Source organism: Semicossyphus pulcher, unplaced genomic scaffold (genome assembly GCF_022749685.1).
Source record: "Semicossyphus pulcher isolate SPU_LCO1_2020_fin unplaced genomic scaffold, fSemPul1.0.p SCAF_7, whole genome shotgun sequence".
In the NCBI taxonomy this organism is placed as follows: Eukaryota; Metazoa; Chordata; class Actinopteri; order Labriformes; family Labridae; genus Semicossyphus; species Semicossyphus pulcher.
Window position 1 is genome coordinate 9874886 of NW_027211748.1, and position 26202 is coordinate 9901087.

The 26202-nt window shown below is 42.3% G+C and overlaps 1 protein-coding gene across 1 annotated transcript in view; it reads right to left on the minus strand.

The window, feature by feature from the left end:
- Positions 1–8575: 8575 nt before the first annotated feature.
- The window catches only part of LOC138611233 (collagen alpha-1(IV) chain-like), a 28461-nt gene continuing 10834 nt past the window's right edge, over positions 8576–26202 (minus strand). Inside the window, exons 18-50 of the mRNA XM_069684215.1 lie at positions 25857–25946; positions 25604–25687; positions 25396–25466; positions 25132–25320; positions 24838–25009; positions 24641–24730; positions 24423–24530; positions 24165–24259; positions 21997–22147; positions 21762–21872; positions 21354–21518; positions 20629–20715; positions 20277–20414; positions 20014–20112; positions 19425–19520; positions 19163–19302; positions 18880–19006; positions 18703–18783; positions 18523–18621; positions 18299–18346; positions 17752–17934; positions 17382–17512; positions 17148–17220; positions 16791–16865; positions 16511–16636; positions 15423–15518; positions 15027–15236; positions 14746–14923; positions 13314–13428; positions 13049–13221; positions 12546–12637; positions 9161–9258; positions 8576–8743 (exon numbers count right to left, since the gene is read on the minus strand). Of these exons, the coding sequence (XP_069540316.1) occupies positions 8576–8743; positions 9161–9258; positions 12546–12637; positions 13049–13221; positions 13314–13428; positions 14746–14923; positions 15027–15236; positions 15423–15518; positions 16511–16636; positions 16791–16865; positions 17148–17220; positions 17382–17512; positions 17752–17934; positions 18299–18346; positions 18523–18621; positions 18703–18783; positions 18880–19006; positions 19163–19302; positions 19425–19520; positions 20014–20112; positions 20277–20414; positions 20629–20715; positions 21354–21518; positions 21762–21872; positions 21997–22147; positions 24165–24259; positions 24423–24530; positions 24641–24730; positions 24838–25009; positions 25132–25320; positions 25396–25466; positions 25604–25687; positions 25857–25946 (3959 nt within the window). The remainder of the gene's footprint in view (positions 8744–9160; positions 9259–12545; positions 12638–13048; positions 13222–13313; positions 13429–14745; positions 14924–15026; positions 15237–15422; positions 15519–16510; positions 16637–16790; positions 16866–17147; positions 17221–17381; positions 17513–17751; positions 17935–18298; positions 18347–18522; positions 18622–18702; positions 18784–18879; positions 19007–19162; positions 19303–19424; positions 19521–20013; positions 20113–20276; positions 20415–20628; positions 20716–21353; positions 21519–21761; positions 21873–21996; positions 22148–24164; positions 24260–24422; positions 24531–24640; positions 24731–24837; positions 25010–25131; positions 25321–25395; positions 25467–25603; positions 25688–25856; positions 25947–26202) is intronic.

The window sequence follows — 26202 nt, forward strand, 5'->3', positions numbered from 1 at the left end:
AGTAGAGAAAACTTTCACAGAAAGTCACATAAGCAAGTCGGAATCAATGAGATAAAGCTTCAATATGCTCTTAATATTTGCAAGATTATTATTAAGTAATGATGTGTCAAAACTTAACAATAAAATTAGTATTCTCTCCTGAAGTGGAGAGGAATATGACGACCAGCATCAGCACTATGAGCCATGGCCAAAAACGGTCACATTTGCACCTCAAGAAACTCGAACCCGGTCTGCTGTAAGCTCGGCTACAATGATAACTCTAAAAACTTTATAACAGTATTCAACAGTATTTTTTTAAACTATATGGAAAAATCGTGAAAAGAAAAAAGAAAATGAAAGTTGTTTAAGTAGGCCTGGCAGTGAAGACGAACTATTTCTGTTACTTTTATTGTGAAAGGATTCAAGATTCCTCAACACTGGTGGACAGGGTGCCTGACTGTTTAATAACCCACTGACCTGATATTTTCAAAATAAGGGTACAATCATTTCTACTCACCCATCACAATGAAAGCAGAACGTCTCATTGAGGAACCAGCTAATCTGGATTAAGCCAGGTTCGGGGAGGATGATTTGTCATCCCGGTGAGAGTATCTCGCTGTTTGTTTAGTCTGACATGGTAATCCATACAGCCTCCATCCCCCCCTGGCTTTGTGACCCATGAAATGAGCCATTTGCTGCATTGTGGAGGAAAGCTTCTCTTTCATAAATCAACATGCTGACAGGGCTGTATAAACAAGGTGAATTGACTGGTACACCGCGTACGCCCCGTGTACGCTGTGTAGCTCATTCCTAATCCCCAATTAGGTTGTCTAACTCAGGAAGTCCTACAATTGTTCCGTGAATGAGGCCAGACATAAAGGCCGCTCGCTGCCCAGCACCCGTTGCACAAAGCCTGGCCACTGGTGCGATGTTTAAGGGGATGGGGTCAATGGTGTTTCTGTCAATAAAGGTGATGTACAGCTAAATCCAGCCAGGTTAGGAAGGTCAAAAAAGGAATTACGGGTGCCGAGACAAAGCATGAATATCGCATGACTGTAAGAGTTGTTTGATTTTAAGGTGGGAGCTAATACAGGATTGTTTTAAAATGAGGGAGAAAGTTTTTTATGCAATGTTTTGGTCAGCAAGAGTTTATACATCTCTTCTATATCAGGATGGAAATCATGCTAAGATGGTGGTATGTACAGAAAATAGCACACACTCAGTTGCACAGAGCGAACCGCAGTGATATATAGTCATGGATCGGAGGGGGGGAGGCCTGGGTCCAGCGCTGGTGCAAGAAGCAACCCGCAAGAGCTAACGGTAGATTAGTTCAACCTCCACAACAACTACAGCAAACCTGTGATACATACAGCAAATTAGACGTGACACTGAAAGTCAGCAGGCAAGACCAGCATATATAAGAATCTTTTTATAGAGGTTTATATTCGTGCAAATGAGACACATGTGGACTTAAAGCAATGCATGAAATTGGATGTACTCGATGTCAACGGTTGACGGCAGAATGAGAGGATTTGAAAAAAGCGAGGAGGTAAAAATAGCTGATGTGACAAAGCAGTAAAGGAGAGCACTTTCGGGGGGGTTTATTGATGTATGAAAGGGTGAGCGAAGACGGTTGTATGTGATATTAAGTATAGTTTATTATTTTTATGTTTGCAGATGATTTCACTGCATTGGAACACACTCATATATGCATTATGAATTGTGAGATGAAATAAAAAATATGCATTGATTATAAAAAATCAGAATGAAGTTAGTGATTGTTTAAGAATAAAGACTATGTTATCAAAAACTTTCACCTATGCAGTGATTGATTCAGTGTGTTGTTGAGCATGACTGACAGCTGTTGTGTGCGTCTGTTTTATTAGTGTCACTCTCTGCAGCAACAAGAGCAGCGGCAGGATAAGCAGACAAACTAAATCCATCAACATGGATTTTTTACGCGCTTCAAATTCAGAAAATCCAATCCGTTTCCTTTTATCAATTCACCGGGGGTGATTTATCTTCTCACTAGCCCCTAAATCCGATGTGTCATTTTGGGATGGCGCTCCTTCGCCCTTAATTCTCCTGTTGTCATGGAAACAGACCTTCCGTGCAGTCTGCGAGGAGAATGAGGAGGAGGAAGAGGAGGAGGATGAAGGCTCCCCTGACTTTCAGGACGTGGCTTGTCTTCTCTCCTGATGGCTGCAGCACTGAGAACAGCAGAGTTGGAAGAGGGGAGGGTGGTATGCTTTTTGTTCTGTTTGTACAGTGTTGCCTTCAGGTACAACAGCAGCAACCTGGGGGACAAGATACCTCACATCTCATTAAAATACAAGAGCTGTGAAATTTGCTTATCCCACCAGTTTGTCTGTGAACACTGGGAACAAACTGTACAGTTGATATAAATCAGTTTGATACTTTCATGTCTTGAAAAGTTTATTCGACGGGCAAAACAGCTACTCTAAATTAGTTTTGACGGGTTAAACATCATCCCGTGTATTTTTGGGTGTTTTAAGTTACTTTTTCTGTGTTAGCAATATTTGCTGTCAAACATAATGCCTGCAATAAGTATCTATATGTCTGACTTTAACTACACTGACTGTATCTTAGCAAAGTTTGGCACTAGAGAGGTGTTTTCTCATTCCTCTACTGAGTGGGCAGATGTCTCTTCACTTCCCTTACATCTGAGATTCTCACCTTGGGCGAGCTTGATTCAATATCTAACAAATTTGGAACCTAATCCACAACACAATATATACACAACAACACTGGCAAAGAAACCGGAAACCTCTAGTGCAGACAAGAGCGGACTTAAGTGGAACAGAGACCAAGAGTTAATATAAGCAAAGAGAAGCCAAACTTTCTTCTACCTTCTACTGAAACTATCAGCAAACAATGTAAAAAAGTAGCAGATATTAGCCTACTGTGTGTTTGCTAGCCGCTACTGCTCTGTCAGACGCAGCCAGTTAGAAGCTAGTAAGCTAACAAACAGCATAAACAAAGACGTTAACTACACAACTCATCTAACATGTATGCCATTCTCTGCTTTGGATACACAGAAGACTCCTTATCTGAGTCTGGGTCTGAATGAAAACAAATATGGCTGAATGTCTCATTTCTTATACGCTAGCTAGCTAACGCACAGGTCATCGTCCTGACCTAGAATTTGTCAGTGAGAAAGACAGAGTAGGTTGTTTTTCTTTTAATTTCTTGTCAGGAAAATCATGTTAAACGAAATATTCATCACATCTTTTTTAAATACTTAAAAAGGATCTAGAGGGGAACTAAAAAGGGAAATGAAGCAAGACATCTCTGCAATACAAAGCTCTCCATCCACTGCATTTAAGCAAAAGTTTTATCCTTCACTCACTAAACGTGCTTCCTCATGTGATCACTTGCGACTACAATCTGGATTGCAGTTGCTACCTGTACCTATTGTTGATATTTGAGCTAAATGCTAACGCCAGGATGCTAACATGCACAAGGATGAGGTTAAAGCAACACTATACAGCTTTAAAATCATTTTGATACCAGGGGTTGTAATGGAGCCTCATATATTCCCACGCCCCTCTTTAAGTGCCTGTTCTTCTTGCGTTTAGAGAGTCAATCTCCACAGAGGAGTTCGTAACGCTTCACGCCACTATGTCAGACACCATCAGCTATGTTTAGCTAGCTCTAAGTGTGCAGTGGGTTTGCTACACTCCACACGCTCTCTTAGCTTTTTGGCCTCATAAATAAAAAACTACTGTAAGCTACCACCACTAATACAACCTCATTCTGTAGGAAAGTCTGCCAACCATTTACTTAGCCATCTTATCAGCCTCAGGCAGGTCAGACAGGGGACAAAATTCACCCCTGGCAAGATGACTTTGGTCAATATGCAGAACTTCAAAACAGCAGTCCATATAACCGAGTCCATATTCAGTTTATGAGTATACTGTATGTCCTAACACAGAATAGGCTATATAGCAATAAAGCTCCTGTATGTTTTCTTGCTATCTAAATGTGTTGAGCTATAAAACCACAGAGCAAAAACACTCCAGTTTTATCACAATCAATATGCCGCACTGGTAACTGCATCCATCTCTGTAATTAACTTTCAGTTACAGCAGAAACAAGTCAAGGTCAGCCATCTCGACACTCATGGGAGTAGACGAAACAGGGTCTTCTGTTTGGATAAACATAGGGAGGGCAAGAGCTGCAAACAGCTTGAAGGCCACTCCGCTCGCCTCTACTCACCTCTCCTCTCCTCTCCTCTCAGCTGTGGCTGTGCCCTCTGATACTCCTCTCACATCCACCTGTCCTCCCCCACCCTCCCTCCTCTCTTCCTTTTCTCCTGTGTGGAAGAGGCAACCTTGGACTCGATACCCTGGAGTATACAGTAGATGTATTTAAATGTTCATAATATTAACGGTGTGAAGTATTGCTTTACTAACTAATTTGAATAAAAACATGCTGGCACCCGATCAGAAATGATATAAAATAGTGAAAGTACCTCAGTAATACCTTTCAAAACTTTTTCAGCGTCTTTCTTTTTTTAAATTGTTTTCTTGTGTGTCACTGAGTGGTAACTCTTATGACAGTAAGTTGGCAGAAAAGGGCATTAAATGCTTTGCGCTGTGAAACACGTATTCGTCAGACTGGGATAAGAACATTGCACCTTTCAAAACAAAAATGACAAACGATTTAGTGTGGCATTTATCTCAATTTCAAACACACTGTTTTCAAAACAGGGTTAAGCTTGACAATGCATATTTTTCATCAGGCCTAAATGTCCGCTTCAGAGTCTGCAGAAGATGTTTCCACTCTGAACACTACACGAGCGTCCTTATTGTTACTGGCAGGTCAGAACATTGGGTTTAATACAAGATATCTCACATCTCATTAAAATACAAGAGCTTTGAAATTATTATCCCACCAGTTTGTCTGTAAATACTGGGAACAAAATGTTCTCCTTTTTTAAAATCAGTTTGATACTTTAATCGTTCATTCGACAGACGAAACAGGTGGTGGTTTTAAAACAGCACTAAATTAGTTCTGGCGGGTTAAACACTATATCCTGTATTTTCCCCAAATCCTCTTCCCGTGGTACCACACAGTCTCTCCTCTTTTCTCAACAACCACCTGTGTTAAAGTGAGGCAGATTTGTGTCGGGAGACTAAATGGCTTTCATCGCACTTTAAAGGTCACAGCTGGCACAGTTTACAACATCTCTGCAATACAAAACTCCCTCTGCCAGGATTTAGTCAAATGCATCTCTGTGCCGTGGGTGTTTTAAGTTGCTTTTTCTGTGTTAATGTTAATATTTGCTGTCAAACATAATGCCTGCAATAACCATTTGGCTTTAATATAGATGTAATAAAGAACTTTAAGGTTTTACAATTAACTGAGCCAACAACACCGGCATCTACTGTTACTGTACGCGGACCTGTACATGGCTTTGTTGTCTTTCTGCAGAGCCCAGAGAGTAAAAAAAGTACTCTCTATCTTTCCTCCCTCTCTGTCTACCTCTTTTTTGTCTTGTTGTTTTTGATACAGGCCTTCCCCTCTGGGACTCCGCTTGTTTCTCTTTTCCCGTCCTCCCTGGGAGAGAATGAGGGAACTCCTGCTCAGAAGTGGGGCGTTCGGTTCTACTCATTAAAAATAATTGGTCTCTATTCAATTAAGGCTCAGTGATGCTCCTTTTGATGTAGCTGGCTCTGTGTTTTTTATATGCGTCTTTTACATCTAAATCAAGTGCTTGGAGTTGGCAAAAGTATCGGGTGATTGGTTGTAATGTGTTTACTTCCAGAAGAAGGGCGGAGGGGAAAGAGGAGCTGCTCGGCAGTGATTATAAATGTTTGAATGAAATGAGTTCTAATAGTTAAAGAGGCCTCTCTTGCAGTACTTTACCGTCTTGTTTCCTCTCTTTCTCTGTGATTCTCCTGCTCTCACTGCTCTCACTGTGAAGAACACTGCAGGCGAACAGGCTCACTGATGAGACATAACACACATCAAAGTTCATGCACATGCGCCCACACACACCGCAATCCCACTCACCCCGCCGCCCGCCCACACACCCACCCACCCACTTTGTATTTGTTACTCTCACTCACTCTATCACTTTACTGAAGACACTCTGCAGTATGAGCATGTTAATGTGCTGGCAGTGGCTCCTGTTACAGCGGGAAGATGTTCTGTTGAATCCCAATAGCCCAGGGACAGAAAAGATACTAAGCCAAGCTTTGACTGCGGTTACGCTCCAACGCTGCTACTTTAATAATTTCTCTCTCATCCCCTCGCTCATCCTCTTTGCACCTCTCTTTCCCTGCCTTCTTCTACGTTCTCACTTTCTTAATCTTTATTCCCTCTCCACCTCTGTATCATATTTGATACTTTTTTCCCCCTACACCCTAGATCTATTCTCCATCTTCTCCCTTTCATTGTGTTCCACCTTGTCTTCCCTACTTGTTTGCGGTTAAGGACCAAATCCACCTCACAGTTCTACATGCATGCATAATACATACGTGACGGAGATCGATGCATTTTTTAACAGAGAGGCTGCTATGCATACCTAAATGCGTGCTCATCTGTGCAATACTATGTGCTGGAACAAAACGGATATGCACACACAGGTATGTACAGGAAATGACTGCAAACCCCTGCAGATCGATTGCGTCCAAAATGACACACAAAATTTTGCTCCAGTCATTCAAACAAAATTGAGGAGACACCAAAGACAAATTGCATGGGTGTCTGTAAAGTTGTTGCTTTATTGCTTTTTGGGTCCACTATGAAGATCGTTTGGAAACATCAAACACACTGCAGACATTAATTACATTCAAAGTCTTTCTGCATCTAACAAAGAGAAGAACAGCCTCCTCTGCTGGAATGAAAATAATGTGGCAGAGTGGATGTAGAAAGAAACGCTTTGATGTGTTTGATGAATGAATCAATGTGGGAGAAAGCTTGATTGATTTAAAATATATCAAAAGCATAATCAAATGCAACACTCTCTACTTTCCACAGGCCAGTGGAGCACAGCTGGCCTTCAAAGAAGCCTGCAGAGTGCTTCTGCTCTTTTATCTCCATCTCTCTGACAAGCAGGATAAGGAGGGTTTGGCTGCAGCTCTTACACTCTAACTGTTCATTTACCAATCATTAAATATTCAGGGCCCACTTCATTGTGTACACCTCCTCCAGACTGTCAGGTGTGCTGTAAATAATGCAGGCAGGATAGAGGGTCCACGATTGTTGAACTAAATGAGAAGTAGCTGAGGCGCTTTTAAAAGGACATGAATGTTGTTAAAGTTTTGATAAGTTCCCACTCCCCAATAACAGTCAAGATTAACCACATTAAACTGTAAAGTTGACTGAGCATTGTGAGGGGGAAAAGCATAAAGTAAAGACTTTTATTCAAAGGTGGCGTATTTTGCTGGCTAGGTAATGCTTTGGCCTTAAATGACACTTATGGGATAATAGTAAAACATAGTGTTACAGTTGCACCAATCTCGGATCCCATCGGCTATAGTCCGAGACGATATGGCGTCTAGGGACACCGGTGAGCGATAATCGACTTCCTGTGAAGACTTCCTTTTCCGCGTGCTGCATCATTACAGAAAGTGATTACTTCTTATTAACGGGTCTTACCTTTGAGAAGGAGAAGAAAACTTTTAAAATGCTAGTTTGTTGAACGGAGGTCGGATCATCTGATGCATTCGAGGAAGTCGGGAAATCTGAACGCTGAACGGCTTTCGTGACACAGCATCAAGGGAATTCGTCTCAAGTTAAATTTTAGATCTAGAACAGATTGTTAGCTGTTAGCATGCAGATGTCTGTTTATAGAGAATAATGAGAAGCTAAATCGTTGTCAGATGAAGCTGATGGGAGCCGGGATGGCATTGCGGCGGATTACATTCCGCCTGCTTTTGATCTCCTCACGGCTTGTTTTTCCTGCATGCGCTGCAGCCTGCTGATATGTGACTGGCCAATATTACTCAGACTACAAACGTAGTTCTAACAGAACACTTGCCTTACCCGAAATCCACGTCCCTGCATAAATAGAGATTACAGTAGCGCAAATTGAATAGATAGACAAATAGATAATGGTCATACCATACCAAATAAGGCTTTAATACAAAAATGAGCAAGTTTGTATTTTATTGCTTCTAAGTTCATTTTGTAACCCGAAGGATTTGTTAAAACCTTGTTTCAAATATTACCCAGATTTGATAGCAGGATGCTAACAAGCTAGGTTAACATGCTGTCTTGCTAGCTGGTTTGATGTAATCCTCCAGCCTGAAAGATGTGTTGTAAAATTAACGCTGGGTATTTACATACCCAGTCATTAATACATTCATCAATTGTTTGCAACAGTTTTTATTTTTATTTTCAAGGCAGTATCATTTGAAGGCAAAAGCTAATCAAAGCTGCCCTAATGTCCTCATGAAGCACTTTTACTCTGATTTTAATACAAAATCCAGTGGTGAATGATTAGATTTGGACTCTAAAGCAGCAATAAGCCAGATAATATTTCAAGAGAAAAACCGTGCTAGCTATAAAAAGAGATAAGACTTGAAGCTTCCATTTCCTGCTTTGACGCTCTGACAGGACGTCGTTAGCAGACAGTCCAGGATTTCCAGAAGAAGAATTTGCAGCCGGGTCTGCGGGTCCGAGCTCTCAGGCCTCGTCTCTTCATCTCCTGTTTCTCTGAGTCTGTCGGGCCTTGGAGGAATGTGGAGAGCTTGTATAGCGCGTCCACCAAGTTCTGTTTCTCTGTCGATCCCTACAGAGAGAAATATTAAAGAACTGTTATCATCCACAAAACTCTTAACTGTCAGTTAATGTGAAATTGTATTTGTAATTCAGGGAAATGGGAGAATCAACCAAACTGGAATCTGTTTATTGTTCTGTTGCAGAACTCTTGCTTCTGTTGCTGATAGCCAGAAAGGGAAATGCAAAGTTGTACTCTTATCTTTAATCTGTAATTTTGTGAAGGTTCAGTCCTCACAGCTAAACCTCCAAATGACAGGCAGGAAGCTCGTACAGCATCCACAATGACAAACTGGAAATAAACATACGCTTGTAACAGATCAAGATCAGCGCACAAGTAGAACAAATATATACATTTTAAAGCTGTAGGCAGGAGGTTTTGGGGCCTGCAGTGTAATCCTAGCTGAGACGTAAAACAAAGACACCTTACCTGTTTGTCCTGTAGTTTGTCGAGCCACGACAATGTGTCTTGTTGAAGTTGGACATCTTTTAATCCCTGCTCTGGCTCTGCACTTGCCATAACAAATGCTGCAAAACACAAAAGTGCCAAAACGCACAAGAAATGGGCCATCCTTTTTCAGAAAAATCCTGGGTGTGTGCTTCTTATTCATAGAATTGTTCTTGGTAAGACACCACGACATCCACTGCTGATGTAGAGGACAGTGAGATGTCTGTTTTTAAAGTGTCACCTCGGCCCCAAAGGGAGGAGAAGTGTGCATCTTATTTGCATAAAGACCATCCTGAACTTTGCGTTCGTCCCATCAATGCACTGAAGCATGTACCGTGTAATTTACAACCGTCATTAGGAATGAGACAAAAGGTCTAAATAAGGACATTTTCGCCATCCTGGTGTCTCCTGCTGTCATCATTAACATAATCACACTGTAATCTGGTTGTATAAATGAAGGTCATCCTGATGCTGTCATCGGTGAAACTTGTAAAAGATTCCCTCTGCCTCCTTGTCTAAAAGCAAATCCCTGTAAGCAGAGTGCGATGTGCGCTCATGTAAAATGAAACATTAATGACGCTGACATGAGGGAAACAATGATTTCATTAACTCTGCTGTGCCATAAAGTTGAATCAACGGGCAGCGCGGGGACACCGGGATATCCAGAGGCCATAAAGGTCAATTTATCATTTGTTACACCCTTGTGAATTTGTTCTGGGCATCTCCTTAATGAGATTTCTGCTCTGTTTAACTTTACAGTCCTACTGCATCTGAATGAAGGCGTATTTGTCATCGGCTGTAATGATTTTGTAATGGTGTATGCTATACATATGAAACTGCACTATGTGGACTGAAATCTTAGTAATCCTGTTGATCTGTTTAATCATCCTGTTTAATGCTGAAGGGTTTTTAGGTTTCTTTCTAATTAGATAAATGTAGAGAGAAAGTATCTTAAAAGACTTTTTAAATGGCCAATTTTAAATTCATATTAAAGGAAAATAGCAAAACAAATATACTGCAGATGTGCTCAGTGTTTCCTTGAAGCAAATGATCGAACGCAAAAGTCCAGGTAACATAAGTTTGCTGTTTCAGAGTAGTGACAGCTAAGACCGATAACTAAGAAAGAAAAGTTGACTCTTAGCAAAGTAAGTTTGTTTTTTTCATGTATACAATCAAATCTTGACAATTCCTTAAGCCCCTTAAGAAGCTGCGTCTTAATAAGCGTTAACAACTGGTGAGATACGAACTGGGGAAAATAAAATCTGCTTAAAATCCAATCAAAATGTGTTTAATCGATTTCTATAATATACATTTCCTCTAGACTCACAGTCTGACACTGTTCAAAGAGTTTACCCTTCAACATATTAAGTATGACCAGATGTCTCTCTGGCCTGTGTAAGCCGTGTGTGTGTAGAAAACCCAAAGGACATGTGTCCTTCTCAGCGGGGAGACAACCTTGAATTGCATCAACCTTTCAACAAATCGCCATTTTAACCCAATTAGAGAGGTGTAGCGGCCTAATATAGCTGCCTAAACAATTAGTAAGTGCACTGTCGGGAGCAGAATAATCTTGTTAAGAAGGCTAGCGAGAGCACTTTACAGTGTTTCCATCCATGCTGTCAACTGTCTGCACCGGGACATGTAAGAATTATTTAACTCAAGGTGGCACTCAAGGAGCGACTGCATGCTCTATATATGATTTGCTGGAATATGTCTCGCGATGAGATGAGCCTCTCCCCTGAAAATTAATGAGATAATTTGAGAATGAGGCACAATTTTAATTCACACAAGAGCGTTAAGTCTTTCTTCAGCTGTTTCTTGTGTAAGCTGACTTTCTTATATAAGCATATGAGGCTGTTTGTTATTTCTGACTCGGAGAAAATCGATATCTTGGAACATCTGCGTGCCAAAAAGAAACAGTATTTTGAACACAGAGTTGTTTCAGGACATTATTGTGTCTGTTTTGCATTGAGCTGTATGGAGAGTTTGCATCTATTGATCACAGTGGCAGATTTGGATGAGCAAGCTTGAATGACTGTCCCTCTGGGCCTTATTGCTCTGAGATAGTTTTCTGAGCGAGCAGCGCAGAGAGAAATAAGATGTTGGAATGGAGGAGAAAAATTAGGTCACCCAAGATGGGAAATAATGTATTCAACTTTTAATAATAGCTTCTTTCAGACCCCTGGCATTTGTGGAATCAATATGGAGATTAGCATACCATAAAAATAAACTTGTCTTTTCTTATTTAAAAATCTTCTTCCACCAACATATAAGAAGAACTTTATGTGAGAAAAAACATTCCCCATTAATATCTCAACATCTTAATGTACATTTTAAAGTCCCCGGGCCACACAGACAGCCAGAGCTTGATCAGAGCATTGCCTCCTGACACTTCATTTGGAAGTGAGTGGAAGAAAGTTGCAGGCAGTATGAGTCATTATAATTCCCATGCTCCATTTAACATGCAGAAGTTAAAAGAGATGCTTTTAGAGTGACGGCACAAATGACTCAATGTTTGTGTTGAAAAATACAGCAACATAATTATCCCAAAGCAACATGCTGCGTCTCTAATATGTAGTCACAGTGCGCAGGCACTCGCGTCATAGTCATGCGTGTCATTAGTTGTGACCTCATACTTTTTATGGCACCCAATTACCAGCCTGTCTTCTCTCATCCATTGGAACAAAGTAGCAAACACACGTCAATAACATCACCACTGTATGGGTAGGTTAATTATAACTCAGTAGCCGAGCTATTATCTGCACAAAGCAGCAGATTTGGGGCACGTTTTTATCCAGGACACCTTTATTGGCATGGAATTCGTGGGTATTTTTATCAGTGAAGGTGTACATCTACATCCCAATCCAGGTTTGTCTAGGTCACAGATGTCTTGTTCTTAAAAGTCACAGGTCAATTTATAATATTAACAGCAGAAACATTAAAGAAAAACTGCAAAGATGAAAAATGCACAATGAAGCATTTAAGTGCTGCTGTCACTAAAAATACTACAAGAACCTTCATGTCTGCTGTTATTGAGCATCGAGTCCATCATTGTAACACTACCACAGTAATATAACAGCCTCTGTAAGATATAATGGTCCACTAAATTTTCCATTAGCTTTAATGCACATTATCATCAGAACTTATACGATAACTGCCATTACAGATGATTGGCAATCTGGTAGAAATGTGCTGGTAGGAGCTACGACTCGTAAACACAGATTTGTAACATGAAACAGCACTTCAACAAACAGACATGCTCTCTACACAATGCCAGGAATATTTTATCTCACAGTTCTCATATATTCGTCACTGAAATCACACTTACAGAGGAAATAAAGTTAAAAACTGTCCCCACGACCGTTACCGGTCCCATGTTCCCATGGTTTCCTGCAGACTCGACAACGGCTGATGATACTTTGTAGAGAAGGTCCCTTCACTGTCCGAGGAGTTGGTTTACTACATGAGACAACAAAACACACAAAAAAAGTTAGCAATGTAATTATAGGAGCGCCCGGGTAGCTCACCATTTAAAGCTGAGCCCTTATCGCACGACCAAATTCAATTCCAAACCTGGCCCTCTCTCTCTCCTACCTTTCCTGTCTGTTATCCACTGTTACCATTTAATACAGGCAAAAAATAATCTTGAAATGAAGAAAAGTAATTACAGATCCCAAAGTTCAGTTTTGGATAAAAGGAAATTGGCTTTAGTTTAAGTCATACTTTAAAAAAGTTGTTACCTAAGCACACAAAAAAAAGTCCTTTCTGAGATACGATAATCATTTGATTTGACACAAAATCCTAAGAATGATGTGGTTTAAACTGCAAAAGATGCATCCATGAGTGTCTACAGAGAAGGTAGCAGTTCACCTGAACATGTAGTTGGGGTCCAGGGAGGCCAGCCAGTAGCTGTAGGAATCAGGGTAGTAGTTACATGTCCCTCTGCCGTGACACTCGATGAAGGGCACTTGGCGGAAACTTTCCAGACATGAGCCGGGAGAAACCAGCGGCTGAGAGGAGCCCTCTGCTCCAGCACCTGTTTGCTACAATGGATGAAGGTCGAAGGGAGAAAATTAGATGGAAAATATCATATGAGAACCTTGAAGAATTCAGGGGGCGGGGATGATTTCTTTACCATGACAAATGAGTATCCAGTCCACAGGGACTCCCAGCCTCGGGGACACTCAGGTATCAGAGTTGTCTGGCTGTGCATGGCTATGACATTGGAGGTGATCTCACACACGGAGCACCTACACCACACACGCACACAGACAGCCCTATTAATATCATCCCAAGTCATGATACATAGATAGAAACATTTTCACATTTACTTTATTTTGTTTTGTTTAGGAAACGTCAGGGCTGTGCCTGAATAAGAACTGAGCGAGTGTTAAGCACCACGTCAAACTTTCATATCAGCCCAAATGAATCTCCAGATTTACCACTTATGCTGTCTGTAAAGCATAAATTAAAACATTTCCTGATGACTGATTTCTGTTTCGAGTCCTGACAGCATGTTTTCTTACATGATTAATCAGATGAAGAATTTTAGAGTTAGTGCCTAAAAATGAGCGACAGCTAAGCTAGCTCTTCCAAAGAGCACCGGGGAGACACTGAATAAAAACACTGAAGCAGTTACAAGTTGAAAATCTGTGTTTTTACAAGTTTTAATAACCTGGTCTGTTGTTTTTGAGAGCTGAAGAGCTCTGCTGTCATTCAGCTCTGCGTAAAAAGCTTGTTAAAGAGGGGGTATTATGCTAATTTCAAGCCTCATATTTCACTCTATGATACCTGTGGAGTAGCTTAGCATAATTTACAGTTTTTCTCACACTGGTGCTCTGTGCAGGCCCTCATACAGCCTCTGCCTGAAAGTCAGCTCTGTCCCTTTAAGAGACCCCGCCACAAGCCCACTTTCCTCTGATCGGTCGGCTCTCTGAAGCCTGTTGAGGCTGCACTTTGTGACGTCACAAAGAGCAGCATGTAGAAAAAACAGTGTGAAACCTGGCATTCACAGCAGCCTGCAGACTGAGCTGAGAAGCCTGGGGATTACTCCAACATAGTTTTACCTCCAGATTAGAAACTTCACCCACGTTTAGTTTGGACATCCAACATTGTAACACTGTATGTGTCTTAAAATGTGAAACAGCATAATACTCCCTCCTTAACCATGAACACTGGAGGAAACCTAACCTAAGCACAAGCTCAGCACCATCAGTAAAACAGCTCAGCTCATAAATCTTACAGACATTCTGGGTCCAGTGAAGAAGATTGTTTTAGAAACACCTTCTTTGGATAGTTTAGCTCCTGGTTAAAATCTTCCAACGATGAACACTGAGGTGATTTTGAAACTGGGTATGCATTGTTACAGCCTGCCATGCTGTTGCTCCTACAGTACTCTTTGTTCATGATGCAGCTAACAACAAAAAATGCAGACATTCAGCTGAAAAAATGCAAGCTGACTTGAGGTCATTTGGATTGAAGATTAGAATCTTCCACTTTTAGAGAGCTTTCCTTGGAAATACACAATAATATATATTAGTCTGAGTATTTGTTTGCATTAACTCCACCTGCTGATGTAAGATGCCAGCCTGTCCCCTGCGATGGCCACCATGTTGGCAGGCATAGGCGTGTCAGTGGACAACCAGTAGGAGTAGTCGTTACGAGAAGCGTAGCGGCAGTTACTTTCTGTGTCACAGAACATGAAGGGCATGGTGGAGAATCGAGGGAGACAACTTCCCGAGGAACCTGAAAGACAATGTGAGCTCATAGAACAATATCATACGATGACCAGAGCAACATTTTTTCAAGATGCAGAATCTGCACGTTATTCCTGTTTCCAGGATCTTACCGAGGTCTTGACCGTGAGCTCTCTCATTGCCATTAATGAAGAGGAAGGAGTAACCAGAGTACATGAGGCTGCTGCCAGGAGGGCAGTCAGGTATACGCATACTCTGACTGTGTCTTGCTATCAGGAAACTGTCCACATAACCTGGACCAACTCCGCCTGGCAACCCTGGGCGACCCTTGTGTCCTGGGCTTCCAGGTTGTCCCTCAAAACCTGTAGAGGAAACATCCTTCATGAAGAAACAAAGGGACCATGTGGGTTGTTCTGTTCCCACTAAACCCCTCAGTGGGTTCCCATCCACATACACAAGTGTATCTGACGTAATACACAGAACACAGCCACTACTGTCTTCATTCAATATGTGCACATCTACACAAACACACACACACATGCACACACCTGGCAGTCCTGATCTTCCTTTGTCTCCTTTGTGGCCGGTAAATCCTGGCAGGCCAGCTCGGCCAGGTCCACGCTGTCCTTTGATGCCTGGCCGGCCTGTTACAGAAAGCTTCAGTGTCATGTAGTGCAAAGACAACCAGCATGATCAAAGTGGCAGGATTTTCAAATACTCTACATCACACAACTCGATAAATGGTCCATTTAGCAAACAGAATAGAATATAAACCTTTGGTGTCAATTTATATGTTAGAGGTATAATAAGTTGGATTTTTCTTGCATTTTGTCAACAACACATTCAGACTGGGCCCCTCCTCCTGGGCTCTTTGTCACCAGAAGCTCACTCTCACTCTCTCGTTGCGAGAACACACCCACCCCGCCGAGCTAACACCAACAGCATCACGGTTACCTTTGCGCTAGCTTGTCCTACGTGGTTTGAGACACCTACCCAGCTAGAAATGTTTTGTTCTAAGAACGTTCTGAGAATGTTACGTGTGATGTTCTGGTAATGTTTTGAGCATGACGTTTTTATTGGGTTCCCAGAATGTTCCTTTTAATAGCAGGAGATCTCTGAAAACATCTTCAGAAAGTTGCAGTGAGAATGTTTAAATCTCTTATAAATCATGTTCTGATAGTTCAGGCCGTACTAACATCCTGAAGAGATCCTCAGAATGTTGCAGTGAGCATGTTCTACCTTATAAACATATAAAACATCCTTAAAACGTTCTTTGATTATTAGATTAAAACATTTTCTTTCAAATGTAATTAGAACTTGTAGGTAATGTTAGCCAATGTTATGGGAACGTTTCCCTGCTAGCTGGGTACCAGTCCAACAGAAAGAAGGCCAACTCTAGAATAGATGCATAGGGAAGGGTCTCACAAGGGTCTGCACACACACTCACCAACACACATGTATATAGGCCCATAAGTGATGATTTATGTTATATTATATCCGTCTATATTTTATTTTTCTCTGAAAATCCATCTTATTTTACCTTTAACTAAATGCTAGTGGTAAGGTGTAGTATCCCTGGCTTTGAAGATCACGAGTTACTTGAACTAAAACCTGAGCACATGTAAGGATTGTGGACCTGGTTGGCCTGGTGGTCCTGATGATCCAGAGCTCCCTGTGGCTCCCTTATTTCCAGGGGGACCGAGAAAACCAGGATCTCCCTGTACAGATATCACCTCGCCAAATGCTGGTTGACCCTTTGAGCCTAGAGGAGCAGAGCAGGAAAAATGCAGAGATAGAACAGAATGCCTGAGAGGTATGGTACTCATAACTGGCTGATTACATGTACAGATAGATTCAGTTTTGATGATATGTATTATTGTTATTGTGAACAACAGTAAGACAGATGTTTGCCGCACCAGGTCTTCCAGGAAAACCTTTTATCCCAGGTGGACCAGGCGGGCCTGAGTTATATCCAGGGTCTCCTTTTTCACCTGAAAAACAAAGGTCATAAATACATTGAAAAGAAATGAGCTTTTCTTCACAGCTTTAATTCTCTCTTATCAGTTATCACAGAGGAAGAGTAAGCTTCATCCTCATATATCTTATTTTGCTCCGTCGGTTTGTTCTTTGTCCCGTTTGTTTTTCACCTCAGCTGCGGGAACATAAATCAATCGTGGACTATTACTCTTCTGTGGAGACACATCTGCCTTTGTCTGGGGAAGAAGTCAAAGAGAAAAGCTCATCTATAGGCTGAAGTTGAAATGATAGATTACCAGGGGGGCCTTGGATTCCAGGGGGACCAAATTCACCTCTTGGTCCGGGGCCTCCAGGTCCTCCTCTTACACCCTTGGGATGCAAACGAAACAATGAAAGGTCAAAGATTACACTTTAAGACTTAGAATTAGAGTTTGAGGCAGAACTTGCTGAAAATGATCACAGCTTGGTTAATCTGCTGAAGCCACGACAACAGCACCACTTCTATCACATAACCTTTAGGGTTCACTTACAGGGGGTCCTTGAGGACCTGGATCTCCAGGGGGTCCACCATAGCCTGGGCTTCCAGAACGACCTTGGTCCCCTAGTTCTCCTTTTAACCCAGGACTTGTGGGCCCCGGGGGTCCAGGTGGGCCAGGATAGCCTACATATGCAGTCAGGAGGACAGAGACTGATCATTGCTGCAACTTTTTGTTAATACAATGAGAGTACAGGTGTGTCAACTGAGAACTGAGCAGTTTAATGTTTAACATTATGTACAAATGCTACACTGGAACAACAGGTTATATCAAACTCCTTTTATCACACACCATGAGCTAATGAAACATAATAGTGTGATATGTACATGGTATGTAAAGAGCAGTAGTAGCAGTGCATCCTCACCTGGTCCTCCAGCTGTCCCAGGACGTCCAAGGCCTCCTTTTGATCCAGGAACACAAGGGCCTTCTCTTCCTGGTAGTCCCCTTGGACCAGAGCCCCCTGGTGGACCTGACGATCCTCTGTCTCCTGTCGGTCCAGGTGGCGATGGGACAGTTAAGCCAGGGGGACCAGGGTTCCCAGAAGGACCTATGTTAAAGAGATACATAGACGTGTCAGGAGAAATATAATTATCATGCAACTGGTGACTGGTGATACATTGGTAGGCAGCATGTCTGCCATGTCTCATCTGAATACTTTTGTGTTTCATGATCAGTTATTATTACCCGTTATATTTTAGGGTGCTCACCTCTCCTTTTGTTTCAGAAATTTCACTTCCTGTTCTTCTGTATTTCTCTCCAGTTTGTTCATCCAAGCTTTTAAAGACAGTTCCCAAGTATAGAACTGGCCTTTACCAAATTCTGAAAACTTTGTAAGGCGTCTTCGGGAAAAAAAGGGGCAAAAAATGTCTTAAAAATCTTTAAATGGATGATGTCATTTACCTGAGACTCACCTTGTTGACCTGTTTCACCACGCCTGCCAGGTGTCCCTTCTGTTGAGACTGTCGATGAGAGATGGGAGAATAGATATAACAGTTTTGGCTTTGTGATGGTTCCTATTAAAGACAATTGCTCCACAGGCCACAAGCTCCAACAGAAGAAAAACGATATTAAAAGTATTAACGAGTTTCCTTTAACAAATAGCGCGTGCAGAACTTTGATGCAGGACTCCTCTTACTCGTCTCTCCTTTTTGCCCTGGTGGTCCAGGGATCCCATCCCGACCCTGGTGGCCTTTAGGACCAGCGTAACCAATGCCACCTGGGTTACCCGGGTTACCTGAGGACAACACATGAAAAAAGTAAGGCTGAGGTTTGAACTTCACATAAAGTAACAACAGTAGTATTTAAAGGACTTTGCCTGGCGGTCCATTAGGTCCTAGGCGTCCTTTTCCTCCTGGAGGCCCATCTGAACCCTTATGCCCTTGGTAACCAGGTGGACCTGGATTAGCAGGATGGGGTGGAGATGTTATCAGAGTGTGAATAAAAAGTAAAACCAAACATAAGCTGCCTTATTTTTGTGACTAGCGGTACTTACCACTTAGTCCCACAGGCCCTGGGTTCCCTTTGGCTCCAGTGAATCCTGGTGGAGCGGGGGATCCAAACACACCAGGTTCACCTTTCTGACCCTTCGGGGCATGTGCATTGTTCAATCCAGGTTCGCCCTGACAGCAGGAGGGAAAATAAAAAGGAAAAGGAGAGAAATCATAAATATTTAATATTAAAACATACAATGTTTTTATAAATCTCCTCACATTTTATTATTATGATCAAACTCTGCTCTGCTGATAAACTTTTTAGACTATCATTGTCTTCAAAACCTTTTGTCCCATGGGTCCAGGCCGACCATATCCATAATAGTTTGGCTCTCCATGAACTCCTTTGGGACCAGTGGGACCTGGTGCACCATCTCGACCAACAGCGCCAGGGATTCCTTGATCTCCTTTGATGCCTTTTGGACCTGTGAGAGTTAAACCAAAACCTGTCATGTCAAGCTACATTTACAGAGATCATAAAAGTTTGTGTACTTTAATGTGTGAAGTTAGAGATATGTACGGCCTAAAAGCAAACTTTAGGTCTCACCAGAAGGCCCTGCAACTCCTGGGTCTCCTGGGTCTCCGGGAAGTCCCGGCCTCCCTTCTGAAGTTGGTCCATCTCTAGCTCGATCACCCGGGGGACCTGGGCACAGGTAAGCACACAGAACATGCATTAAAGGCTCTGTGAGGAGTTTTTCACTGGTTATGAAACAGACTGAAATTAATTCTGATGTCTCTGTATGAGCTACAAAAGCAAACCAGACCATCAGCGACAAGATTGATTATTTCTATATAGTTATTTTTAATGTCTGAAACTGCTGGCGTCAGACAAAGTGATTAACTGCACACTGCCTTTGTTTACATTTTCCAGGGCAGACATTTAAAGTGAGTGATACATGTGACTGTTAAAGAAAGCAGGATGAGATTTATTGTTAAACACCACCGAAGCATGAACAGGACAAAACCAGCAAAGAGATAAGAAGTAAAGCTTTGTCCACAGGGGGGCGCCAACGTCAACACAAATTAAAGTTCCTCACAGGAGCTTTAAGCTTCAAAAATGTTGATGTAGCTTTATTCATATGGTGGACCAAAATACGAAGACGTTTATTGTTACAAATGTGACAAAAATGTTTAACCTCTTGGTCCAGGGTGTCCTGGTGCTCCCCCTCTCCCTCTCTGTCCCGGTGGTCCTATTCTTCCAGGGTCTCCATGGATACCAGGTAGACCAGGTTGACCTGACAAAGTACACTTATTATAGTATCACAGTCTCAAAGGTATAGCATTCAGTAAAACAGCTGCACTTGCAAAACTACATTTATGATTTGCACAAACAACTCCATCCTACAGTAAGTGGACGTGGAGGGATATCTGTACAAGAAGAATTCACTGTAAAGCCAACCTGGATCGCCAGGGTACCCTGGGGGCCCAGAAATTATGTCTGGAGGTGCGGAACGGCCAGCAGGACCTCTGTGACCTGGGTCCCCCTCCATGCCTTGGAGACCTGGAGGACCTCTTGTCCCATCCGGGCCGGGAGCACCTGTAACAGTTAATGAAGAGCAATAACCCCATCATAACTGTGAAGTACGAACAGTATAGAGCCACAGTGATCACCAACAGAAAATGTCAGAAGTCTAGAAACTGTTAAAGATCTTCATAACTTTGTTCATTCAAGTTTCTGAATACATGTGCGTAGCAGATAGATGCTGACTGACGTCTCTGTGAAGGTTTGTGTGTTTGCATTTTTGTGTTACCGATTGGGCCTGGTGGTCCTGGGACTCCAGGAAGTCCTTCTGGTCCATATCCTGATATCCCATCTGGTCCAAGGTCTCCTCTCAGTCCTAAAGAAGTCCAAGCGTAACATTTAAAGGCAAATTCTAAATAGATGTCCATACATTTATTTTATTATTGTCTGTACATGAAACCTTACAAAGGTATAATAAGTAGGATTTTTCTTTGCATTTTGTCAACAACACATTCAAACTGAGCCCCTCCTCCTGGGCTCTGCACTACCAGAAGCTCGCTCTCGTGCGAGAAAACGCCCACCCTGTCGAGCGCTAGCATGCTAACTGCCGGTTAGCTTGTCCTACCTGTCCAACAGAAAGAAGGCCAACTCTGCATTGCTCTGTCGCCATGTTTGCTGGTCTGAATGGGGCCCAGTTGCTAATTTGAACCACTCCCACACTCACCTATATGCTGTGATTGGCTCAGAGAACCACAACAGCGCCCCTCCTGAAAACGTCCCGTGCAAACAAAACAACAGAATAGATGCAGGGGGAAGGGTCTCACAAGGGTCTGCACACACACTCACCAACACACATGTATAGAGGCCCATAAGTGATGATTTATATTATATTTGTAAAAGTCTATATTATATTTTTCTAGGAAAATCCTACTTATTATACCTTTAACTTCATCATTATGATGTACTGGAGAATAAAACATCACCAAAAGGCTGTTTTGTCCTGTGATCTTATACCTGGTTGGCCAGGCAGGCCGCTTTGTCCTTTGCTTCCTTTTAGTCCAGGAAGCCCATGTGGACCTGGTACTGATGGCCCGATGAGACCGGGATCACCAGGGGCGCCAGGACGACCAGACCCTGGCAAACCTGCTTTCCCTTTCTCACCTGGTGAGCCATTCGATCCTGGGACAGCGGAGGAAGAGAGACAGAACAAAATGAAGGGAAGTAAGGAGACTACAGAGAGCAATTATTATAATTATAATTATATTTTCTTATATGAAGAAGCTGTTTAAATGTGTTGGACTGTGTTGAATTACAGGCGGGTGATATTTGACATTTCATCTTCTTCTATGGTTGACCTTCAGCATTCATTGTCCCTCTGGAGTTTACAGTAGAGTACATCCTATGACTTCAATACACACTGACCTGAATGTCCTGGATAACCATCTGGTCCTGGTTGTCCCCTCAGTCCAGGTTCACCTTTGCAAGAGTCTTTATCGCCAGGTAGTCCATGGGGGCCTACAGGACCTTTATTTCCTGTAGGAAGCAAAGAGGTAAATAGTTAACCGTGTGTGTGTGTGTGTGTGTGTGTGTACACATTATTGTCTTAAACGTCTTTCTGTCTGTTTGCAGCTACATGTTTGATTTATTAGTACTGTACCTTTTTCTCCTGGAACTCCAGGATGACCAGTTAGTCCTGGGTTCCCAGGTTGGCCAGGGATGCCGGGATCTCCTCCAGGCCCCTGACCTCCGTCTGGTCCTGGAGGCCCTGGGGGTCCTTGGGGACCAGAGTATCCAGGGCCACCATCACCCTGATCATCAAAATATACATCAGTTATTTATTCATGTTAAGAAGTTCAGCGCGCTTGCCATATGATATCATTATAGTGCTTTGCTTTGCTAGCCCCGTGCTTTTAACTTTATAGCAAAAAGCACAGAGGGCTGTGGGAGCTGTCTGTGGTGCTGAAAGAGCTGCTGTTCCTGCTGAAGGATCCAGAACATCCAACAACAATTACTCTCATTTTAGGGCTGAACTTTCATGTTATTTTAAGAAAGGGAACAAGGAAATGGACTAGGGATGCACAGATTTTTTGCCGATATCCGATATTTTCCAACCCTTTTTTTTATATACCGATATATTAGGCACATGTTTTTTTCCACCTAATTGCAGAGAACATCAAGTTTCCCCTGTAGTGGAATCGATATCATGCCTACTCATATTCTAAAGGCCCACTGGCAGATGCAGAAATAACATAATACAACGCTTTTTAAAATGTAGATTCACCGGGCGTTGTAAGAAAAGCACTTAAACTTAGGTTATGTACAAATGCCATATTTATTTGTATGTAACATTTTCCCTTCTTTTTTTAGGGAGTCATCGAGCATTTAGACATAACTAAAGCTTTGTTTTATCTGCGTAATATATAGGCAGAAAATATCGGCAGAAAGCCATAATCTGCGGATACCGATAACGCGCCGATAATATTATGCATCCCTAAAATGGCATTGAAACGTCCTGGAAAAAGTTGCTTATTTTGCACATTATAAACAGAAGCTCAACCAATAAAGTAATGTCAAACTCTTGTACTCCATACAACCATATGGATTCTCTCTCCACAAATGCGCACAGAGAATTGTGCGTCTTTGCTTTAATGACGAGCATCAGTTTAAAAGAAGTCTGTATGATAAACATGAAGCATCAGCTTAGCTTTGCACAAAGTTTGAGTGGAGACAGCCAGTCTTGCTCTGTTCAAAAGTTAAAAAATAAATACATCCAGCTAGCAGCATTTCTAAAGCAGCAGCTTGTGTTTTTTGGTGTTGTTTAATATGTGCAAAAAGTGTGAGTGTAAACATCAGGTTTTATCACAGAATGTGTGAAATTATTCCTTGACCAGATGCAGTGACTTCTGCTTGTTGCCTAGCAACCTCAGGGTGATGAATAGAATCAAGACATTAGTTAGCTGGTAGTCAAATCTTCTTACATCTGTAAGAATTTGTAATGTTAGATTTGTTCCCAGCTGTCTCATCTCCTACCCCATCAGAACTTACACCACATTCAGACAGTAATACTTTCATTTTAGGAAAACTAAAAGCGATAATCTTGAAGATTTTCATTTAAATAAATGTCTGTTAAGTCACAAATCTATCTCAGTGGTGCTTGAGCCTATGGCCCACTGATGAAAGCCTTTATATTTGCAGTATTACAGACTGGGTGTCTGGTGCGATGTTCAAAAAAAAAAAAATCACAAGCGGCGCCCAGTTGGTGACACGTTTTCCATCACCCTGCAGTGGTTGGCTGCCAGAGACGGTAGGCGGAGCTTATGCAACGTAAAGCAGCTGCTTTTCCAGCTCTGCAAGTGTTGCGAGTAAACAGTAATCTACTATAGCTGAACAAACAAAGAAAAGATCAATGACAACTGATCAGATACAACTTCAAAAATAAGTGAAAATCCAAAGAAAAAGAAACAAATTCAATTCAAAATGAAAGCAAAAAAAAAAAAGGAAAGCGAACGTCAGTGAGGAAAATCAAGAGTTACGACCGGAGCCAACCGTGGACGTCACACATGCAACACTGTCTGGATATCTGGGAAGCGTCCTCCAGCAGTTACATTTAATCCCCACAGGTTCCGCCAAAGAGAACGAAACTGAGATCTTCAAGATTATCACTTTAAATATAACTTCAGTTATCCAGTTTTTCTTTTGAATCTGCATTTTACAGTGTAAACCTTGGAGGAACAACACGATACTAACTGCATGAGTTTGACCCTTTTTTCACATAATGGCCTATAATATTTATAGCGCAAAGCAGATTATGTTTGTGTCTCTGACCTTCAGTCCTGGAGCACCAGGAGTACCTTGTGGACCTGGGCGCCCAGGCAAACCCCCAAGTTGGAGGCCTAGAGAACCTGGCTCGCCCTTGTCACCTGAACAACACACACAAAAACACAGACACTTGTTCCACATTTCCTGGAGTAATAAAAAGTAACTGATAGTACTGACAATACACCAGTGTGTACAAATGACTCTTCAGGCTGTTATCTACAGGGTATGAATTTGGCTTATTCATAATTTAGTTCATTAACACACCTTTTGGTCCTACGTTCCCTGGCCTTCCAGGATATGACACGTCCCCTCCTTCTCCTTTCTGTCCTGGAAAACCTGGTATTCCCGGGGTACCTGGCAGTCCTTGATGGCCTGTATGAGAGATGCTTCCATCATATGTTGTTTTAATAGCAATCAATTGTATGGGTTGCATCTAATAATCCATACATAAATCTGTCCATCAAGCATACAGCCATGCTTACCCGGGCTTCCAGGAATGCCAGGTTGACCTTTAAATCCAGGAGGTCCAGGAAGTCCTCTGATGTGGATATGACCTGGTTCCCCTTTCTGGCCTACCAATGAGTAAGGGACAAAGAGAAGCAGCATTCAATGGCGGCCAGGCCTTCTTTCTTTATGAATGTTATTGACAGATGTATATTTTGTCAGTGAGTTTCTTTACCTGGAAATCCAGGCTGTCCTGGCAGGCCAAGTACACCAAAATCTCCTTTACTTCCTGGAAATCCAGCAGGCCCATACCCCTCTGGCCCAGGGTAGCCAACTGGTCCTGGTCTGCCCGTAGGCCCTGGTGTACCTGGGTAACCATGGTCTCCCTCTGCCCCAGGGAAGCCGTACTACAGAGAAGACAGAAAACTTCATGTGTATTCTGTTGGATGAGCCACTGCATACGGACGACAGTTGATACCTAAAGCAAAAAACATGCAACACCATGTTAAGTCTGTCAAATGCTTCTCACCGAATCCCCCGGAGGCCCTCGATCACCTTTGCGACCTGGCAGCCCTGGAAACCCGGGAATGCCATCTGCGCCAGGCCTGCCAGGCTGTCCCAGGTCTCCCGTCTCTCCCTTTATCCCAGGGGTGTGGTAGGAAGATGAGTCTCCCTTCGGTCCAGGAGGGCCTGGAAACCCACTTCCACCATTCAGGCCCTTTAAAGAAGAATGGTTGTAAAAACATGAACCAAAACAAGAACGAAATGATTTGTTAAACACAAGCTTTCTCACTGGTGTTCCAGGAGGGCCTGGAGGGCCTGGAGATCCTGGATCACCTTTCGCACCTGGTCCTCGGTTGGCACCTGGATGAAATTAAAGTACATCATTTCTATTGTGATTTAAACCTTTTACAAACCGCAGCATCAGTAGAACTGCTTTTGAATATGGAGGTAGGGCAGGGTTGCTGTAATCTGTGTGTTTATGCAGTGAATGGTTTTACCAGGGCCGCCAGGTGGACCACGGGGCCCCGGCGGTCCGGGCGTTCCTGATGTGGCACACTCAAAACAAGGCTCCCCCTTCTCTCCTAAACAGAACCAAACCATAAGCTTTGTTAGCAACTACACACTATATTGTTCTCATCTTCACCTTTTTCATATTGTTAATCTCTCTAGAGCAGATTGTTGGAATGACCAACCAATGTGAAACAAATGACATGGCAAAAATGTATTCATGAATGACACTTAGCTTCCTACCTTTCATTCCATATATCCCATCATATCCCAGAGGTCCAGGCAATCCCTTTACTCCCTTTATTCCTGAGAGACCCTTGGTGACCCTGTTAGCTACAAGCCACAGCAACAACACAGTCCATCAGTCTAATGGATTTAGTTTCCCGACATTTTATCATCGCTGCATTTATGTTGGTACTTAAGAAACAAATATGACGAATTCACAACTGATACATCGTACGTTTGAATTTGAACCTCTTTTCTTTCTTTCCTGTGGTTTTTAGCACGTAGTCTCTGATACATGTTATGATATCTGTTATCTGTTAAGTACGAAGAGCCATGCACTTTTTCCATTCAGTGAAGCTACTGT